We start from the raw sequence: 18,435 nt of genomic DNA on the forward strand, positions 1-18,435 counted from the left end.
CCATGCCAGAGCTTCCTGTCGGTCGTCAACACACCCAGCTCCCCCAGGGACGAGTCCGTCACCTCTAGAATATCATCCATCCACCTTGCCCTTGGTCGGCCCCTCTTCCTTTTGCCCTCCACTCTTCCTAGCATCAACATCTTCTCCAGGGTGTCCTGTCTTCTCATTGTGTGGCCAAAGTATTTCAGTTTTGCCTTGAATATCATTCCCTCAAGTGAGCAGTCTGGCTTTATTTCCTGGAGGATGGACCGGTTTGATCTTCTTGCAGTCCAAGGCACTCTCAGAATTTTCCTCCAACACCACAGTTGAAAAGCATCGATCTTCCTTCTCTCATCCTTCCTTATGGTCCAGCTCTCGCAGCCATATGTTACTACAGGGAACACCATTGCTTTAACTATGCGGACCTTTGTTGTCAGTGTGATGTCTCTGCTCTTAACTATTTTATCGAGATTTGTCATTGCTCTTCTCCCAAGGATTAAGCGTCTTCTGATTTCCTGACTGCAGTCAGCATCTGCAGTAATCATTGCACCTAGAAATACAAAGTCTTTCACTGCTTCTACATTTTCTCCCTCTATTTGCCAGTTATCAATCAAGCTGATTGCCATAATCTTGCTTTTTTGAGGTTTAGCTGCAAGCCAGCTTTTGCTCTTTCTTCTTGCACCTTCATCATAAGGCTGCTCAGTTCCTCTTCGCTTTCAGCCATCCAAGTGGTATCATCTGCATATCTGAGATTGTTAATGTTTCTTCCAGCAATTTTAACTCCAGCCTTGGATTCCTCAAGCCCAGCATGTCACATGATGTGTTCTGCGTACAAGTTGAATAGGTAGGGTGAGAATATACAGCCCTGCCGTACTCCTTTCCCAAGTAGATCTGGTGGTCATCTGATGTGAAATGGCCCATTCCAGTCCATTTCAGTTCACTGACATCCAAAATGTCTATCTTTAATCTTGACATCTCACCAATAACCACATCCAATTTGCCCTGGCTCATAAATCTTACATTCCAGGTTCCAATGGTGTGTTGATCCCTAGAACATCGGATTCGCCGTTCACCACCAGCACTGTCAGCTGCTAGCTGTCCTTTCGGCTTTGAGCTAACTGCGTCATCACGTCTGGGGCTAGTTGAACTCATCCTCTGTTCCTCCCCAGTAGCGTTTTGACCATCTTCCGACCTGGGGGTCTCATCTTCCGATGGTATACCGACATATCTCTGGTTGTACTGATCCATTTAGTTTTCATGGCAAGAATACTGGGGTGGGTTGCCATTACCTTCCCCAGGGATCGCATTTAGTCTGACCTCTCTGTCATGACCTTCCTGTCTTGGGTGGCCCTTCACGGTTTAGCTCATGGCATCATTGAGGTGCTCAAGCTCCAGCACCATGACAAGGTAACGATCCTTTGCTGAAGGGACCATACCATAGTTGGCATTAAAAGTACCACATCCTAGTGAAGATTGGGCTGTTATATCTTCCTTGGCCAGTTTTATGTATATTAGCTAAAATACTTTTAATGCCAACTAAGGACCATACCATAGTTGGCATTAAAAGTATTTTAGCTAATATACATAAAACTGGCCAAGGAAGATATAAGAGCCCAATCTTTACTAGGATGTGGTACATAAAAAAGTAGATAAATTATTATTTTTGTTACACAAACAAGTTTTCCTTTTAAAAATAATAACATAAAGCTATTACTTCCCTCCAAACTTGTATACTGAGGTGTGAATACTAACTTTGGGACTGCTGTTTGACAGGCAATATACAACTTGTCTCCTTGTTCCCATTTTGCCTGATATGAACTCTGTATGGAGTCTGTGATATGCAGAAAAATGTGTATTTTGTTTATGCTGGAATGAGCATAAACATCTCTTTTATAGTGTAGAAAAAGAAAAGAAATATATATTTCTTTATATATTTCTTTATATATTTTTATAGCATAAACAGCTCTTTTTACTCTGCACTTGATCCATAACAAGATACAAGCTAAACCACACCACACATTCAGACATAATGTGTTTCATTTGGTGTTGTTCTTGAGTGTTGCATAGGCTAGTTAAATCATGGTTGATAGTTTAACATGCTGTGTAAACCCAGTCAGTTGTGGCTTATTCAGTAAATCATGGATAAACAAGCCATTGGTTAATGCAGTGCATTAACACAATCATAATTTGTTGATACTGCCAGGCAGTCTCATAATGGGTTGAGAGCAGGGCAGGAAAAAAATAGCTAGTATGATCTGTTTTTAGTTAACATCTGAGATTGAGCATTTTCCCAATGTCTTTTGGCCTTCCCTGCAACATGACCAAGTTTCTCCAGCTCACACAGATGGGCATTTGTATAATTCTGCCCATAACTTGGATTGTTATCCAAATTAGAAACTGTATACAGTATTTGGTTTATTTTTGCAGACAAAGAATCTCAAAATATATGAACCTCTTTTGCTTGTTTATTTAGTTGATTTATTTTTAAAACGACTTAGGGACTGACTATTTCTTGTTAGGAACCTGCCCAGGTACTTAGATCAGCAGGAGAGGCCCCCCTGAAGATGCCCCCACTTCCAGAATCTCGGCTACTGGCTATACGGGAGACAGCGTCTCCTCTATGGCTCCCAAGCTGCACAGTGTTTTTTCCAGAGAGATGTGTTTAGCCCTTATACTCCCAGTATTTAGGGAAATGGTCAAATGGCAGAAATTTATCTCTTTCATCAAGTGTTTGTTATTGACAGTATTGATTTTAATTTTGATTGTATTGATTTCACTGAGATATGTTGAGATATGTTGATGCTGACAGGAAGCTCTGGCGTGAGCTGGTCCATAAAGTCACGAAGAGTTGGAAGTGACTGAACGAATAAACAACAACAGTTGTTGTAAAACTGCTTGAGTGCTTATGTAAGAAAAAAGGCAGGGTATACAACTAGTAATAAGTGAAATCAATCAATCAATCTATACATACAGTACAGACCACAAGAGGGCACATTTTTAAAAAAATCCCATATTAAAAAATCCTAACAATAGAAATCTAGCATAACACTTGCATTTGAGACAATTTAAAATGTGTTCCTTAATCTAAAATAATACTGCCCATTCTTTTACTTCAGTATTATGTCATGGTTCCCCCACACGCTCATATTTTTGCATGCAAAAGCCTAATCTCAGATCAAGTAATCAAATCCAAATCCAATCTAACCCAAGTTTTATTTTGCTAACACTGCTGAATAAGAAGGAAAATTAGTCTATTTGTACTCTGTGAACTGCCACTACTGTTGACTAGGTATCTACTAAGTTTTTTAATAGACAGTACCTGTCATTATAAGTACCTGACCTATCTTAAGTGTAAGATGTACAGCCCTTCTTTTCTCTAAACCTCAACAACCACATATTTACTCATTCATTTATTCCAGGTGCTTCTGTGCCACTTTAGTCAAGTAATCTATGCAATCTACAAAAGCAAACATGACCAGTATGACATATAATATCAAGAAACCACAACTGCATAGCAACTTTGACTTTAGGATTTCTAGCTGTTAAAACTAATCAAGAGACATGGAGTATCAGATAACTTACATTGTCTGTTGGCAGGAAACTCATCTGAATAACAATAATTTTCATTTATTCTGGCAGAATTTCATCAAACAAAGAACACTTAGTGTTGAAGTGAAGGACTATATCACTGCAACTTTACAAAAATAAAGCACCATTTATCAACTGGACCATTTGTGTACTGACCTCTATAAAAGCAGAATACATAACATTAAATCTTAATTCAGAAAAAAAAAACCCTATGAAGTGTTTACAAAGATGTTTCAATCAGCAGACCCATAAGCAACATGAAATTCTCCAGCCTCCATTTTGCAGCGCCCAGAGCATCCACAGATTGCACTGTAAGCATTTGGTGGCAAAAGCAGCAGTTTTTAGCAGTGTAATTCAATAATGTAAATAGAATAAGAGACAAAATTTCTAATCCTCTACACATCTGATGACATGTAATAAAATCCAAGCATGTAGTAGTTTATTATAACTAAAGGATGAGGTCCAGATTATTTAGATAATGGTGTAATTAACATATCAGATAAGGTTGCTTCACAGTTTACTATCTTTTTTCCCCCTGAACTTAAGATATATGTTGAATCTCATCCAATTCATAATCTATATGATTATGAATTGGATGAGATTCAACATACATCTAAAGTTCAGAAAGCGCACTCTGTTCCAGCAAGAATACAAAATTTCAAATGTTACAGAAATTTCAAAATTTTTACCTTCTGACGCTTGTTAGTTATACAATTTTGTATTCTTGTTGGAACAGAGTGCTCTTTCTTCCACTTTAGTGGAAGCTGAGGGGTAGAGTAGCAAAGTCAGATTTTTCTTCAGATAGGAGACCTGACTGTTCTCTACCTGTTATATTTGAGATTCACTGGATGGACTCAGTTACAGTGCCAATAAGTACACCATTGGAAAACTTGAAGAACCAGGTTAGGGACAGCTCATCATGGAGAAAATCTATGTGGTTGCTAAAAGTTGACACTGACTTGATGGCACATCATCTGTCAATCAAAGACTCCATAGCTCTGGCCCACCCACCATAAAAGAGCCAGATGGTATAATGGTTAAGGTGTTGGACAAGGACTGGGAAGAAGCAAAACCACCCTAAACCATTGAAATTCACAAGGTGACTTTGCTCTGGTCACTCTCTATCAGCCCAATCTTCAGAGGCTTGTTGTAATAAAGATAAAACGAAAAGACATTCCCCAGGTCCCCCATAAGCCACATTAAGTGTCTGGAGGAAAGGCAGAATATCTAATAAAAAAGCAATTAAAAGTACGTTCCTTCTACATATTATCGTGGTATTACCAACATGACTATGGTAATTACGTGAATTGCAACAAGTACCCTTTATCTAGTTGTTTAAAACAAATATAAAATGCATAAATACCATTGGGCCTATATAGCAATAACAGTGCTGAGTCATTAAAGCATCAATGTGGCTGATGAATTATGGACTCAGCATAACATCAGTATATAGCTGGGAGCCCAGCCCTCTACACCACAGCACTTGAATGTTTTTCTTTGCTGATCCTTTTCTTATCAATTCACTAGAGAAAGAGGATGCAGATACTAGTTATTGTATTCCATAAGGATTTGCACAATACTACCTAATTATAGAGGATGAAAAATGCTTTATAGAAAAAGAGAAAGTTAATAGAAATGGGGGGGGGGATTTCTCTGCTTCTCTATGCCGTTTTGTTTCACAATAATAAAAAGCACGCTTTCAAAATTCAATATTGATGTGTCATACAAGATGTAAAATTGTGGTAGCAGATGGGGTTGCCCTGTAACCATAGATGTTGTTGCAGCTAATTGGCTTGGTGTTTAATTTCATATATTTCATGAAAACATGACTGGTTAAGTTTAGATTCAGGATTGCATTTATGGTATTCTCTTTCTACAAAGAACATGGTAATGTAGCTGGATAGAAAATATCACTATGAAGAAATGCCTTTCAACTTCAAAATTTTGCTTACAATCTAACCTTTGGCAAATTTTGGCATTGTTTAAATAAGATACTATGAACTCTGCTGTTGAACTGTTTGCTGTTGAATTGTGTCATGCTCATGTTGATACTTAACTAAAATTTGTTTGTCAGCATGTTTTGAGAATAATTTTTTACTTGGAACATTTTCAAATCTCTGAGCTGAAATGAATCATTTCACTGAGTTGATATTTAATGATGCATTGTTTTTCTTTTAGGAAATCCATGATTTATTAAAAGACTTTGAACTGAAGTATTGTTATGTGGACAAACATAAAAAAACAGGTAAAAATTGCAATATAATATTTATGGTAATAGATTTGAGTATTTTGATCAATTTTTGTTATCACAATTTAATAACAACATTAAATTGTTGCTTCAGTGTGTTAATGTGTGTGTGTGCATTTATATATATATGAATGATGTAAAACTAATGATTGATGCAACATGTCTAAACAGCTCATTTTCCTCATGTTTCTTTCCTGTACACTGATTCTTTTCTTAGCATGCTCAAATCATACTGTACTAGTTTGCTTGAATAACAAACAAATGGCAAACCATAAAAGAAATTTATGGGAATTATAGTACATGAGAGGAAAATATGTTCAAATATTTATTTTCATGCCATCAGAACATGATTTTTAAAAATTATATTTGATTCAGCCTAATATGATTAAATCTGAAGTTATACTCTTACATATTAATATTAAAATAGTGAGATTTATAAATACTGTCTTCTATTTTGGACTTGAAAGGAGTTAGGAAATGTTGGAAAACCTGTATTTTTGCATTTAGGAACACATTTTCAGGTTATAATATTTATTCTTCTAGGGATCAGTTTGGAAATGCATATTTATAATTCAATAATTCAATATTGATAGCCTGAGTATGCGGAGTGGCCACTGAAGAGAAAATGCTACTGACAAATCTGTCCTCTAAATTGACGTCACATTGAATTTTGTAATTACTAGGCTATTAGTGTGTACCATTGATAAATTTTAATCTTTGTTTAAAAAATTAATGAGTGACAATCTATTTTTAAAGTGCTTCTGCATTATTGATGCATGGGAATAAAATTTATTTAATACGGCAAAATTGTGTGGACCTTTCACAGTTTGGAGGGAACAGCTGGTTGAAACTTATGGAAGTTGTAGTTCAGAACTTTTGAAGTGCAACGTACTGCCTACTCTTATTACAGCTGGACAATTACAGTGTGTAACTTAACCATCAAAATTAACTGACACTATTTTTGTAAATTACCCTTGTGCATGTTTTCTGTAGAATACTATGAGTAAAAAGTGTTTATTAGAATCTATTTGTATAGAATGATATTCAGTGTCAAGGCCAACTTCTGCAATGGGTGGTCCTCCTCCTGCTCCTGCTCCTGCTCCTGCTCCTGCTCCTCCTCCTCCTGCTCCTCCTGCTCCTCCTCCTCCTCCTCCTCACAGACTCTTTTACTCCTCTCCAGAGCACCTAATGGATATCAAGGGCTGTATTTTACAGGGATGTAATGGAAATGGAGAATTATTTGACACTGAGAACCTTGCATACAATCCAGAATTACACTGCCTGATTTGGAGTGATTCTTCTACCTATTGCATTCCAATTGGCTACAGTTTCTCTTTATATCAAATAAATCAGGATTGTATATAAATAAATCTTTTTCAGGATAAGGACTGTGTTTGGTCTTTGAAAGGCATATTGAGGATTGCATTCCAACAAGAGTGAGAATAGGATGAAAAAAATAAATTTAAATTAGATTAAGTACCATTAATATGATTGCTTGTTGGCTGATCTTGAAACATTAAGACCTGGTTAGAACATAGATAGGAAGTCTCCAGGAATTCAAAGGTAGTAAACTAGAACAGGAAGTTGAATGAATCCTGTATTGCTGTCTAAAAAATTAAATGGATATGCCCATACAGCTGTTATGAGTCCTTGTTAAAAGAACTAGTTCCTATCCTTTTGAAATGTTCCTAAGCTATATTCAGAAATCATTCCAGCTATAACTCTGAAAGGAGTTAGGGGGGTTGGTTGCATACCCATGATATAAGTAATTTGCCTTTCATTAAAACCAGGTTCTCTATGAAACTTGCATTTATATTTTATTTAGTAAACCTCTTGAATAGACTTGAGGATAGTATAACCGTTGATTATTCAGGCTTGAAAGAAGATGTTAACATTCCTGAATCTCAGTGGTATCATCTTACCATTCTATTTCGCTTCCACTTGAGTTTTGGTGTTCGGCAGAAACAGATGATTAATAGGCATACTAGAATAAAAGATGTTTTTGGTTTTAAACAGTAATCTTGCAACCAGAGCTTCCTGGAATTGAATTTCAGGAAAAGTCTATCGAAATACGATATGTTGGCAATAACTTTAAAAGGTTATTTGTGCCAGGCAATGCTTTCATCTTCCAATGACATCATGCCAATTTTTAACAAAACATAATAAGGAGGAAAGTATAGCTGATGAGAATGAACAGACATTAATGTTAGATCAGAATTTGGTTTTTTCCCAGAGTTTACTTGACAGTATTAAACCATATGAATATAATTTTATTTGAAAAATCAGCATTGCTTATACTATGATTGTAAAATGTCATGTCATAAAGCTGGAAATTGTACATTATTGGCTAAGAAGATGGCATCTTGAGATCTATCCAATGCAGCAGTCTTATAAAGAGATTTCCTTTCCTTCTTCCCTGTGTCTCCGCCATCCAATGTATACTGAATGAACTTGATCTTGAGGTGGATCCACCTTTTGATCTTGAGCTGGATCCACAGGAAAAGATTGGTAGTATAGCAAATCCTGAAAAATCCAATGGACAGAATCCATCTGAACCAAGTTTCTACTTTTTGGTGAGAGAAGATGGCTAATATCATGAATTTGTAATATTCATATTAAATTAAGAAAAAAATATATTATTTCAGATTTATGTGTTATGTCTTCTGTATATATTCCTGTTGGAATATCACAAAAGGTAATCAACTATTTTGTAAGAAATTATTGTGCTTTTCCTGGTCTAAGACTTATTAAGCAAACAAAAAGTTTTGCTGAAGGTTCGTTGTGGTAGCATAGCTGTGGGTAAAAAGCAGAACAGACTGACACTTCCCATCCTAAGTGATAATTGCTGAAATGGAGAAAGCAGGAGAATGGATTTTTGTGTGGGAGGATTGTGAAGTAATATAGTTTCAGGACCCAAAGCATATCCCTGGCCTTAGAAATCACAGGGTTTTAGTAGATCCCACGAGCTTTAAATCTGCCCAATCCTGTCACAGAGTTTACATAAACATTTTGCCTGATTTGCTGTCTTTCAGCTTTTGTTACTCTATTGAATGGGGAGCAAGCTCAGAATGCAATACGGCTGTTTCACCAACATTCCCTTAGAGGAAAAGAAATATCAGTACAGCTTCAGCCAACTGATGCCCTACTCTGCATTACCAATTTGCCTTCTTTCTATACATTGCAAGAGTTTGAAGAGCTGGTGCGACCTTATGGGAATGTTGAGAGACACTTCTTGGTATACAGTGAAGTCACTGGCTATTCCAAGGGCTATGGTTTTGTGGAATATATGAAAAAGGATTCTGCAGCAAAGGCTAGGTTGGACCTTCTTGGGAAACAATTAGGTGGAAATGTCCTTTTTGCCCAGTGGATGGATGCTAATCAGATAACTCCAGAACTCGTACATTCAAAGTGCCTTTGTGTGGAAAACCTTCCTATAGACTGTACTGTTGGAGATGATCTCTTGCAAATTTTCTCAACTAATTATAAACCTGTGTTCTACCAAGTAAGTAAAATGCTTTGTCTTTAAAAGTAAAAGCTCTCTTCGCAAATTGTATGATTTAATGACACAGCATGGACTTCCTTTGATTTGATTTGCAGCTTAATATGTAAGCATTAATAAGCGGTTATATATTTTAGCTGTATGTAATATTTATTAGTTTTGACAATAATTGCTATCTATAAGTCACCTAGAAATTCCATAAATGTCTATCTCAGCCAGCATGCTGTTGACATAATGGTAACTTATGTCAACATATATAACATTGCTATTCAAGAGAAACTTCGGGAGTTTTTTGAAATTAAATCTAGTTCTCTAATGTTCTGGGGGATGGAGTAGGAAAAATAAAGCTCCTTCATTATATTAAAATACTACATTTGCAGAATTTTCATTTTGTTTCAAAAATGGTTTTTAAATTTTAGTATTAAATTTTTTAAATTAATTTTTGGCACCCACAACATTGTACAAAATTGTGCAATGGTGCCTTCTGCCTGAAAAGGTTATTGATCCCTTTCTTAAGATGCAGTAACAGAGTATGCATCTCCATTAAAAAGCTACTTGGAATCATAGCTGGAAGTTTTTCCATCCAAAACCTGAGTGAAGCAGAATGCTAGAAAAACCAATGGTTTATTTCCATTTAAGGCAGTTCCTACATATAGCCAGTTTTTTCCAATGTGTTTAAAGTCATGCTGTATCTGCTATTTTCTCAGTTCTCATAATAGAATAATTTATTATTGGGCCTGGTACTATTTGTTCTCTTCATAAATTATTTGGTTATGGGCGAGCAATTTGAATTAGAGATACGGATATTAAACTGGTAATTGCAGTTCAGTATTAAGGGTTAACAAGTGAAGTAACAATCCAACTCCCATTTATAAACAGGTTGGATGTGAGCTGGCCCTGACTGACCAGAAAAGAAATGCTATTATATACATTTACCGTATAACTGTGCTTGGGATGCCACATAGACTTCCATCACCATGTCTCAGAAACTTTTTGTCAAAAAAGATATAGAAAGGGGCCAGGTGTTAAGCATAAGAAATAAAGCGTGGGGTATGACAGAAATATATGAAATTTTGTGCACTCTGGAGAAAAACGGGTAAGACGTTTTTGTCCCTTCATCATACAATAAACTAGTGCTGTCCAATGAAACTGAATGCTTCATTGAAAACTGAAAGCTAGGAAATTCAAGACAAATATGGAGAAGTACGTTTTGATCAGGGTAAGATTAAAAGAATGAAATTCACAATTTAAAAGCACAGTGATAGAAATATTTGTGGAAGATAAGGTATTGATAGCTGCTAGTTTTGATGGCTATATGTTGCCTCCACAAGTGGAGGCAGTGTATCTCTCAGTGCCCGTTGTTGGGGAACAATTTAGAAAGATGTCCCTGCACTCATGTTCTGCTTGTGTTCTTTCCAGAGACATCTACTTGGCAACTGTGGGAACAAAATACTGGACTAGATAGACTTTCATTTGATCCAGCTGTCTTTGCTCCTCTTCTGACACGTTGGAAATATATTTATCGTAACTGTCCTTTCAGCTGCAGGCTGTGTTAAGTCACAGTTGTTATTTTTCTAAACATTATTCTAATTTTGTCTATACATAGCGTTTTGTTCTGGGGCAGAATGTTATTAACTGAGGATATATTTTGCATCTTTCCCATTAATATTTTGCTTATCCAAATGTTTTGGATTTATCCTAGTTGCTAGCATTGTTTTCTGGGAACTTTCATCCACTTTGACAAGGTTTGCACAGGTGGATTATACCTATTTATGTTTTTATATTGTTCTAGAGAGAGTTTATAGGACAGAATGAACAGCTGCTGCTTGTTTATCAAAGGGCAGAAGTTCTCAGTTGGCATGAAATGAGTGCTGCTGAGCTCTGTATTTCCTGTGGGGGTTGAGCAGATGAAGATGCTTTAAGACCTTTTGAAAGTGATGGATAAGTAAATTGCTGTGACACTATTAATTATGGACTGGCAATAGCTATATAAATAGAAACACTTTTCAATTTTTCTGGTTCTTTTTATTAAGTGTATTAATTTTCTTGCTAAACACTGAAACTTGAGAGGGAGCACAGTTTTGAATAATGTCTACCTTTAATTAGTTATTTACCTAAAAACAATGCCATTCATGCTTCTCTTATGGAATGGAACAGAAAAGTCCAAAAGCGGATTTGTACCTCCCTATGAGGAGAAATTAAGTATACTAATTTATATGCATGTTGCAAATATATTTATGCATTTACATATAAATACAAAACAACCATTATAGCAGTGAAAAGACTGATACTGCTTATATGTGGTCTGCTGTCCAGGTGCTATCTGACAATGACTGGCAATTTCTCAAGAACCATATTCTTTTTTTTTTAATAATTCTTTATCATAAATGAACCTCAAAGAGTTTTTGGTTTGTCTTCTCTGGTTCATTCTTAGATTGACCAGACTTTCTTCCAAGTGGAAGATTATGGGGCTGTTCAAGAATTGAACTTCCAAAGCAAGCATATTTGAACATCAAAGAATAGGGAGAGAGAGGAAATTGGAAGGATAAATGTGCGTGCCTTGCTTCTTTGGCATTTCCACTCTTTCCTGCATGTAGAGATGAAAGATTTAATAATTTCTAACTATTTTCAAGTGTGGAGATTTCTAGCGAAAAAATGAAAGCATCAACAAAGAGTAGTGATGTGAATATGAAATTATGGGGAAAACTACAGAAAGGAAAAAGGGATGTGTGTACTACTCATGGTCACTTTCCTAGATATTATTTATTCTTTCTTTTTTCACTTTGAGAAAGATATGTGAAATACAGTATATTTTCTTTGACTACAGATGTGTGTATGCATGTCTTGCACACAGACATAGAGAAAAGATGAAAGAGTTCAATAGTTCAGTGTCTAGTTCAGTGAGATTTACTTCCTGAGAACAGAATGTACAGTTGCAGCCTTACTGCAATGTAGTCTTTGACAAGGAGGGAAATTATCCTCAGTGCTATGTCTGAGAGAGAGCAGGAAGTGTGAGTATCCACCAGCACTTGCTTTCCTAGTCTTCCCTCGTGGCTCAGTAACAAAAGTGTACTAGTTTTTTAAATCAATCTTATGTGTTTTATCAGCACGGGCTGACTTTAGATGGGGGAGGGGAGCAAGAGGAAGGATTGCAGCTTTAGATTGCCAAAAAACGACCACATAACTACACAGAATCTAACTTGTTTTTACTGTCTTCTTTCCGCCAAAAAGTGATACCTGCTATTTGCTTGCTTGTACTCTGTTTTACCTTTTCCATGCCCAGTCAGTAGGACACTTGGTCATTCAGATAGTCATGTGATTCTGCTGCTTAACTAGCCATAGAACCCACAAGAATATCTATGGGACTGCTTACTCCAATAGTATCTGCTGGTCCGATAAGATCAGGAAGAGTGGGGTCGCTCCAGCTCATTTTATTCAAGGAACGACACCTCCAGGGACCATAGAAACAAGCTTTCTCAATTGCTGCTCACCTTCTGTGGAAGAACATCCCCCTAGACATCTGAATGGTCTTTTCCCTATTGGTTTTCCTGGAGGCCATTAAAATGTGGTTATTGCATTAGACCTTGGAGGTTCGAAAATTGTGAGCTTGTTGCTTCTGGCAGTGGAAGGTTTCTTTTTTGGCTGACTGAACTGATTAACTTGTTTAATGTTCTCAGTAAGTATGTATGTAGTGACAGGCTTTGTTTTAACTATTGTTTTAGCCTCAGTAAGATAAATTGGAATATATGTAACTCAAAGTTATTTGTAACTGGAGTAGTCTATCAGCCCAGTGAAATAAATAAAAAGAAAATGAGAACATAAACATCAAGCTACTCAGTCATGCTGTGTTCATTTCAAAGTTCATAAAACAGATGCACATGAGGCTGATCTTTAAAAAGATGGCAGTTGGACATGATCGCCCAGTGATGTATCCAGGCACCACCTCTAGTGAAACATTTGCTCTGTATAGATCTGTTGTTCTCTGGCAAGATAAATTATCTTCCCTGCTGAATGCAAACAGGTTTTATAAATTGGGTGTTTAGATTGTGGTACTGTTGGGGAGATAGTTCTACTGTAATACTATAAAAGAAACAAGCAAAGCCTATATCTTGCATAAAAATGCATCTAGTTATTAAAACTAATCAGATGAAATTTAATTGCATTTCATGCTTTAAAATAAGAAAGTGTCAATAAAATTACATTTAATATGTATTTCATAGTAGGAATGAAATCTCAAGGAAATACGTGCTCATGATTAAAAAGCATTTCCTAATTTAATTCTGTTTCTTAATGCTCCATAAAGTAACTGCTAAAAAAATTTATAGCTCAGGTTCTTCATGAGATTGGGAGTATAGATCAGCAGCAGGTATTTGTGTATTAAATTAAGCTTGAATGAGGAGTGATCTACAAGTTAATTTATCTTGTGTAAGATGTTCATGTTATAGAGTTGGAATAATGTAATGGTTTTTGGAACAGTTGAAAGAGAACAGACTTTTTTCACTGTGTTGTGAAATGCCCTTACAGCTTGCGCAGGATGAAGACAGCTCTGTTGGTGGCTTTGCAGTAATTGAATATGAAACAGCAGAACAAGCAGAGGAAGTACAGCAAGGCACAGATGGTTTGACTATCAAGGAGAAAAGAGTCCACGTGTCTTACTGTGCTCCTGGAGCTCCAGGCCGCAGTACTCTTGCTACACACATAGCAGCACAACGAATGGTAAAAATGTTTCTGCTGTTAAAAGAAAACACAGAATATGTATCATATTAATTACATGTGAATATTACCATGTTTATGTACAGCCCAAAGTTAATAGCTCTGTGATTCAGATTCATTTTCCATGTAGACTTGTGGCTTTTGTTTCACGGTCTCTCTGAATGTAAGATTAATTTTTTTGCCCAGTTTTCTTCTGAGTCAAATCTATAAATTACTCCTGAAAATTGAGTCAAAGGCATCTATCTGTGGCCTGAGAATGTTTGCCTTTCTGGACTAGGTTTAGCTGCAGAGTTACCATTTGCCCATATGAAAGCCAGTTTGATGTAGTAGTAAAGGTGAAACCAGGAGACTGTGAGTTCTAGGCCTCCCTTAGTCATGAAAGCTGGCTGGGTGACTTTGAGTCAGTCACTCTCTCTTAGCTCAACCCTCCTCACAGGTTTGTTGTTGTGGGGAAAATAGGAGGTAGGAGTATTAGGTATGTTTACTGCCTATAAAAAAAGATGGGATCATCATCATCATCATCAGTAAAAAGAACATTCAAACTGACTAGAAAGAGTTGTAATTAACCAATTTTGACAAAGATTTTTTTTATACGAAGAATCTATATCTCTTTTTAAAAAACGTGCTAGTGGGTATATATTGTAATTAAAATGAAGCCTTGATTTAGAGTACCTCAATGCAATGGACTTTGGATGTCTGTTGTGTTTACATTGTTTTATGTACTTTGTGTAATTATGTCATGTGTGTGATAGTGTCATGAAAATGAAGTAGTTTATGTCAACTTGCATCAATTTCCTTAATTTGCTTAATGACATCCTTATGTAATGCATAAAATGACACAAACAATGTGTTATGCTCCATTTATATAATGTCACCGTGACTGTATACTCTGCTGTTTAATGGACAATTAGTCAGTTCCACCCCCTGCATACTGCAGGATTCACTACACTATCCCTGATAAATGACTGTCCAGCCTCTATTTGAAAATCTCCAGTGAAGGGGAAGGAACAACTTGATGCAGTAACCTATTCCACTGACTGACAGCTCTTATTGTCAAGAAGTTCTTCCTGATGTCTAATCTGTATTTACATGCTTGAAGTTTCATCCCATTAGTTCTAGTCTTATTCTCTGGAGGAAATGAGAATGAGGCCAAACCCGCAACAACATGACAGCCCTTCAGATACTGTATTTGAAGATAGCTATCGTATGTCCTCTCAACCTCTTCTGCAAGCTAAACATACCTAGGTCTTTTAACTGTTCCTTCTAGGACTTGGTTTCCAGTCCTTTCAGCATCTCGGTAGCCCTTCTCTAGACTTGCTGCAGTTTAGCAATGTCCTTTTTAAACTGGGGTGTGGAGAACCAAACAAATTACTCCAAGTGTGGCCTGACCAAGGCAGAGTAGAGCAGGAAAATTAATTTCTGCAAAGAGTCCAGATTGGGACATGTTGACCTTGTGAACCTCTAGTACACCCAAGTTGTTCTCACGTGTACTGCTCTTGAGCCAGATTTCCCCCATTATGTACATGTTTCTTTCCTTTTTCTTACCTAGAGGCATGACTTTACATTTCTCCCTGTTAAATTTCATTGTATTTGTTTCTGCCTACTGTTCTAGCCTGATTTTTGAATTTTTTCTCTCCTCCCAAGTATTAGTCACTCCTCCTAGCTTTGCATCATCTGCAAATTTGGTAAGTGTTCCCTCAACTCTCTCATCCATATCATTTATAAAAATACTGAACAGTGCTGGGCCTAGAACAGAGCCCTGTGGAATCCCATTCAAGATATGCCACTTATAAATATCATTTGAGGACATTCATTGAGCCAATTGTGGATCCATCTAATGGCTCAGCTGTCAAACCACATTTGACCATTTTGTTGATAAGAATGCCAAAAGAGATTTTGTTAAAAAGCCTTGCTAAAGTCAAGATATATTATATCCCCAGCGTTTCGTTGATCAACGAGTCTAGTAACTCTATTGTAAAAGGAGATCAAGTTAGTCTCACATGACTTGTTTGGTATAAATCCATGTTGGCTCCTGTTAATTAATGAATTCCTATCTAAGTGCTCACAGACATGCTGTTTGATAACCTGCTTAAGGACCTTGCCCACTGCCAATGTCAAGCTCACAGGTCTAGGTCCTGCTTCCTCCCCTTTTTGAAGATAGAAACATTAGTCCTTCTCCAGTTTTATGGGGCCTTGTCTTTCTCCAGGACTTCGCAAAGATTATAGGAAGTGGTTCCACATCCTGCTTGTTCCTTCAATACCTTAGGGTGTAATTCATCTGGCCCTGGAGACTTTGACTCATTTAGATTAGCTAGGAATTCCTTCAATTGCTCTTTGCTTATCTTGAGCTTCAGTTCACTTCCTGCCCAGTAGCAGAGTGAGAACCAGCCAAGCGTTTGTTCACCTTCTGAGAAAGCAGATGCAAAATAGGAATTGAAAGTTTTGCCTTTCTCTCTCTGCAGAAGACCTACTGTCTCCTTGACTTTCCTTTTGCTTCTGATATACCTGAAGAAATGAACATATTTTCCTCCCAATTGGTCTGTTAAATTGAGGTGTCACTGTATCATGTAAAAAAAAGAAAGAAAGAAGTAAATGTCATAACAATAAAATGGAGTTGGCTTAATTTTATGCCTAATTTAAGAAGAGAGCTCTTACGATATCCATCTATGACATCCAGCTCCAGATATTTTCCACCTTTAATTCTGCCTGAGGGTGCACTTCCCCAGTCAGAGCTGGTGTGGATCCTCCTGGACTCACATCTCCCACTCCTGGCTAGGGGAACCTTTGGACATGTTTGTCTTGTGCACCAGTTGTGCCCATTCCTGGACCAGGAGGCTTGCTCACAGTGACTCATGCTGTGGTCACTTCCTGCTTGGATAACTGTAACACACTATACACAGAGCTGACTGTGAAGAGTATTTGAAAGCTGCAACTGGTCCAGAATGCAGAAGGGAAGGCAGTTTTTAGCATCTCTTGATGCATTCCTATAACGCCGCTGTTCTGCAAGCTGCACTGGCTTCCAGTAGGATTCTGGGTCTGATTCAGGGTGCTGATTAGCACCAATAAAACCCTACATGGCAAAGGACCAAGCTATTTGCAAGACCACCTATCCCCCATTGTATCTGCCTGCCCCACCAGGTCTAGCAGGGGGGCATGCTATGGGTCCCTTCCATCAAACAATGCCATCTTGTTGGACCTTGGAGTCATGCCTTCTCTGTGGCTGTGCCTGCCCTGTAGAACAGCATCCCCCCAGAAATCCAAATGGCCCTAACTCTCTTATGTATACATCAGATTGTACATTAAACCATAGAAGATAATTAACACAAGCCCCCCATCAGAGAATTTTAAAATATTTGCCTCTTCTTCCCAACAAATTTGAAAGTGCTCTTATCACAACTCAATACTTCTAACATGCTTTACCTGGTAATATCCAATCTGTATGTCTAAAAGCTGCTGCTTTATATAAAAATAACTTAGTACAGGTATGGCTCCAAAATCAGTCATGCTTGTTTCTTTTTTTTTCTAACCAGTTTGCCTAATGAAATGTTGCTACTCAAAAGCTTCAGTGATTCTCTAAAGCTTCAACTATCCTAATGAAAATTTTGCTACTGCTGATTTTGGATTTTCTCATTGCGGAGACAGTTATTCTTGGGGTTTATGCCCAGTGAAACCACTCAAAATGAATAGATATTTCATATCTTTCTTTTATTGTGAAATTCAGTTTTCTTTTAATTTCTCCCCTGTTCAAGATGAAGAACAACAGAAAAGGGTTACTTCCAGAACCAAATGCTATGCAAATCATGAAAAGCTTAAATACTCCAGCCATGTTGCAGATGTTGTTACAGCATCAGATGCATGGATGTGCTAATAAGCTTGGTAAGGCTTGATATATGTACTCTGAAATTATGTGGAACTTCCATTGTGTGTTGATTTCATAAAACAACAGCTTTGGGTGGGAAGGAACCAGAATAATGACATACATTTTCTCTTTTTCCAATTTTTTAAAAAAATGTACAGTATATCTTTAGCATTTATCTCAAATCACTTTCCCACTAAGTGTGGGAAACTTGAACTCATCTCAGATGATATTGAAGGATTTACAGGGCACTTCAGATGAAGTATAGGCAGACCTCAGCCCTGGCTTTTTGCCCTAAAGAAGGAGTGAACATTCCTTGTCTCATAGGCACCCAACTGAAGCTTCCTCCAAAGTTTGCGTGAGGTTCTAACTTCTCCTGTATTAGAATAAGAAACTACTGTACATGGAAATAATACACTTTTACAAAGTTTGAAAATTAAAAATGAAGCTGTCAGTTGGTCCTTAGAAATTAGCTATATAGGTGCAGAAGGCAAATCCTCACAAATGTTGCTGAAACTAAAAATATGGGCAAAGCTTGTAGAGTTCACTTTT

General features: G+C 37.1%; 1 protein-coding gene across 3 annotated transcripts in view; it reads left to right on the forward strand.

Annotated features, from left to right (window-relative positions):
• RAVER2 (ribonucleoprotein, PTB binding 2) overlaps positions 1-18,435 on the forward strand; it is a 60,063-nt gene that overhangs the window by 7,763 nt on the left and 33,865 nt on the right. For all 3 annotated transcript variants that reach the window (XM_063298077.1, XM_063298075.1, XM_063298076.1), the window contains exons 2-5: positions 5,746-5,812; positions 8,848-9,317; positions 13,839-14,030; positions 17,777-17,903. In XM_063298077.1, coding sequence (XP_063154147.1) covers positions 5,746-5,812; positions 8,848-9,317; positions 13,839-14,030; positions 17,777-17,903 — 856 coding nt within the window. The remainder of the gene's footprint in view (positions 1-5,745; positions 5,813-8,847; positions 9,318-13,838; positions 14,031-17,776; positions 17,904-18,435) is intronic.

This window comes from Candoia aspera, chromosome 3 (genome assembly GCF_035149785.1).
Source record: "Candoia aspera isolate rCanAsp1 chromosome 3, rCanAsp1.hap2, whole genome shotgun sequence".
In the NCBI taxonomy this organism is placed as follows: Eukaryota; Metazoa; Chordata; class Lepidosauria; order Squamata; family Boidae; genus Candoia; species Candoia aspera.